The 1,809-nt window shown below is 44.5% G+C and overlaps 1 protein-coding gene across 1 annotated transcript; it reads right to left on the reverse strand.

Moving 5' to 3' along the window:
- Positions 1-348: 348 nt before the first annotated feature.
- Positions 349-1,552, reverse strand: LOC127789749 (protein CDI-like). The gene has a single exon (XM_052318705.1). It carries the CDS (start codon positions 1,328-1,330, stop codon positions 575-577), a length of 756 nt encoding a protein of 251 aa, XP_052174665.1. The 5' UTR covers positions 1,331-1,552; the 3' UTR covers positions 349-574.
- Between the last annotated feature and the right edge of the window lie 257 nt (positions 1,553-1,809).

Genomic DNA, 1,809 nt, shown 5'->3' on the forward strand with positions numbered 1-1,809 from the left:
CTCAAGAACCTAAAGTAATACAGTAGCTCGTGAAAACTGACTGAGCAACTCGGGTAAGTATTCCCAAGTTGTGGATCCTTCCGAGACTGCCTGACCAGCACCTAAGTTAGGGGCACTGAACCTTAACTAACTAAGATTGAAAAAATGTACCTTATATACAATTGGCCTTATATACAAGTGATTGTTCCGTGGGTAAAGAAAGTATATGATATTCCGGAAATGAACAACAAAATGTACCAAGATTGACAAAATACAAAAAACTAAGGGGATAAAATCATTAACTAAAATGTGTAGAGACAGAGAGGAGTTCACATTCAAAATGAGCAAAATTATACACATTAACTAACATAGTACAAAATAAATTCTGGTTGTTATTTCCTTAGTCATAATACTGGTGAACAAATTACTTAGGCTATTGAATCAGAATTGAATGTAGAACCAATAGAAACCCAAGAAGTAGCTTACATCCATATGGCAGAATAGCGTAGCCGTAATGCCTATCCAACAACTAAAAGGTTGCCAACAAATCTTGGATGAATACAGAACAACATTGAGGAGCAAACGTGCAAATTACCTATTCGACCTTTTTATCGAACACCTTGTTCGCATTATGGTCCTCCATTTCCTTGATCCAGAGGTCTGCAAACTCGCAGTTTTTCCAATTCTCAAACCACGGCCCTCCAAGAGTATAGTGAATCGCCTTGGGAAAAGTACTCGGATCTCCTTCCACAACCTTGTTATGCCCCACAAGGAAGTTCCAGACAAAGGGGATTTCCCCAATCTCGTGATCCTCCAGCCACTGGAACCGGTGGAGGAAAGCGCCGGACTCGGAATTCACAATTTCCGGGGTCAGCTGCCGGTTCTTCTGGTGGCCGCAATTGTACAGCACCATCGACGACCAGTTCTTCCTGGGATACACAGTTTGCACCGCCCCATCCATCTTCGTGGTCTCTTTGGGAGCGTAATCGTGCTGAACGCACATCACGGCGTACTTGTCGTCGATCAATTGGATCAATTCCTTGATGTCGGCCAAGTAGAGGAAATCGCAGTCGACGAACATTGCCCAGCCCTCGTAGTTGGCGAGTCGGGGCGTCAAGAACCGGGAAAAGGAGAACTCGGTGCTCTCGAGCTTTCCTCGTTCTCGCCAGTAGAGCCCATTTTGGCGGAGCTCGGATTGCTTAATGGGAACAACTTCGACGGGAACGGAAGACCGCTTGAAGATGGAGTGGCGGCAGACCTCGTAGGCGAGGTCCTCGCGCGGATCGTAGCCGATGAAGATCTTAAAGGGCTTTGGGTTGGAGAGTTCCACGCCATTTGTCTGGATCGACATTGCAGTACAAGATTCGTTCCACGGACCTGCAGAATCGGAGAAGAAAGAGAGAAAACCCAGATGTTGAGCAAAGAATGAGAGTCAACAGAAGAAGCAGATTGATTTCTTTTTCTTTTTCTCCTTCTCTTCTTCTTCTTCTTTTTGGCGGTGCGGGCGGGCGTGCTTTAAGGCTGGAGGAAATTTAGCATTTACAACTGTCTATTGTTGGCATTATGAATCTTTTATGTGGATCACCGCCAATTGCGAAACCAAGGCTCACAGTCACAGCTAAATACGTGTATGGCGCCCACCGACTAAGCACAATACGTGGATGGCGCCCACCGACTAATATAGGCCTTCGGCTTCGGCTTCATTTTGTATTCCAGTGACGGACTTAGTCCTCCCATTTATTTAAGATTATGAAACACCACTAACTAGTATTATTTTATTTAAAAATTCTAAGCTAAATTGGGTGTATATTTTTTGTGGCTTTGGTTATT

The sequence above is a fragment of the Diospyros lotus genome, chromosome 14 (genome assembly GCF_014633365.1).
Source record: "Diospyros lotus cultivar Yz01 chromosome 14, ASM1463336v1, whole genome shotgun sequence".
In the NCBI taxonomy this organism is placed as follows: Eukaryota; Viridiplantae; Streptophyta; class Magnoliopsida; order Ericales; family Ebenaceae; genus Diospyros; species Diospyros lotus.

Bases quoted from the DNA above. Each gene is read 5' to 3' on its own strand.
- LOC127789749 (XM_052318705.1), bottom strand. From the start codon at position 1,330: ATGTCGATCCAGACAAATGGCGTGGAACTCTCCAACCCAAAGCCCTTT.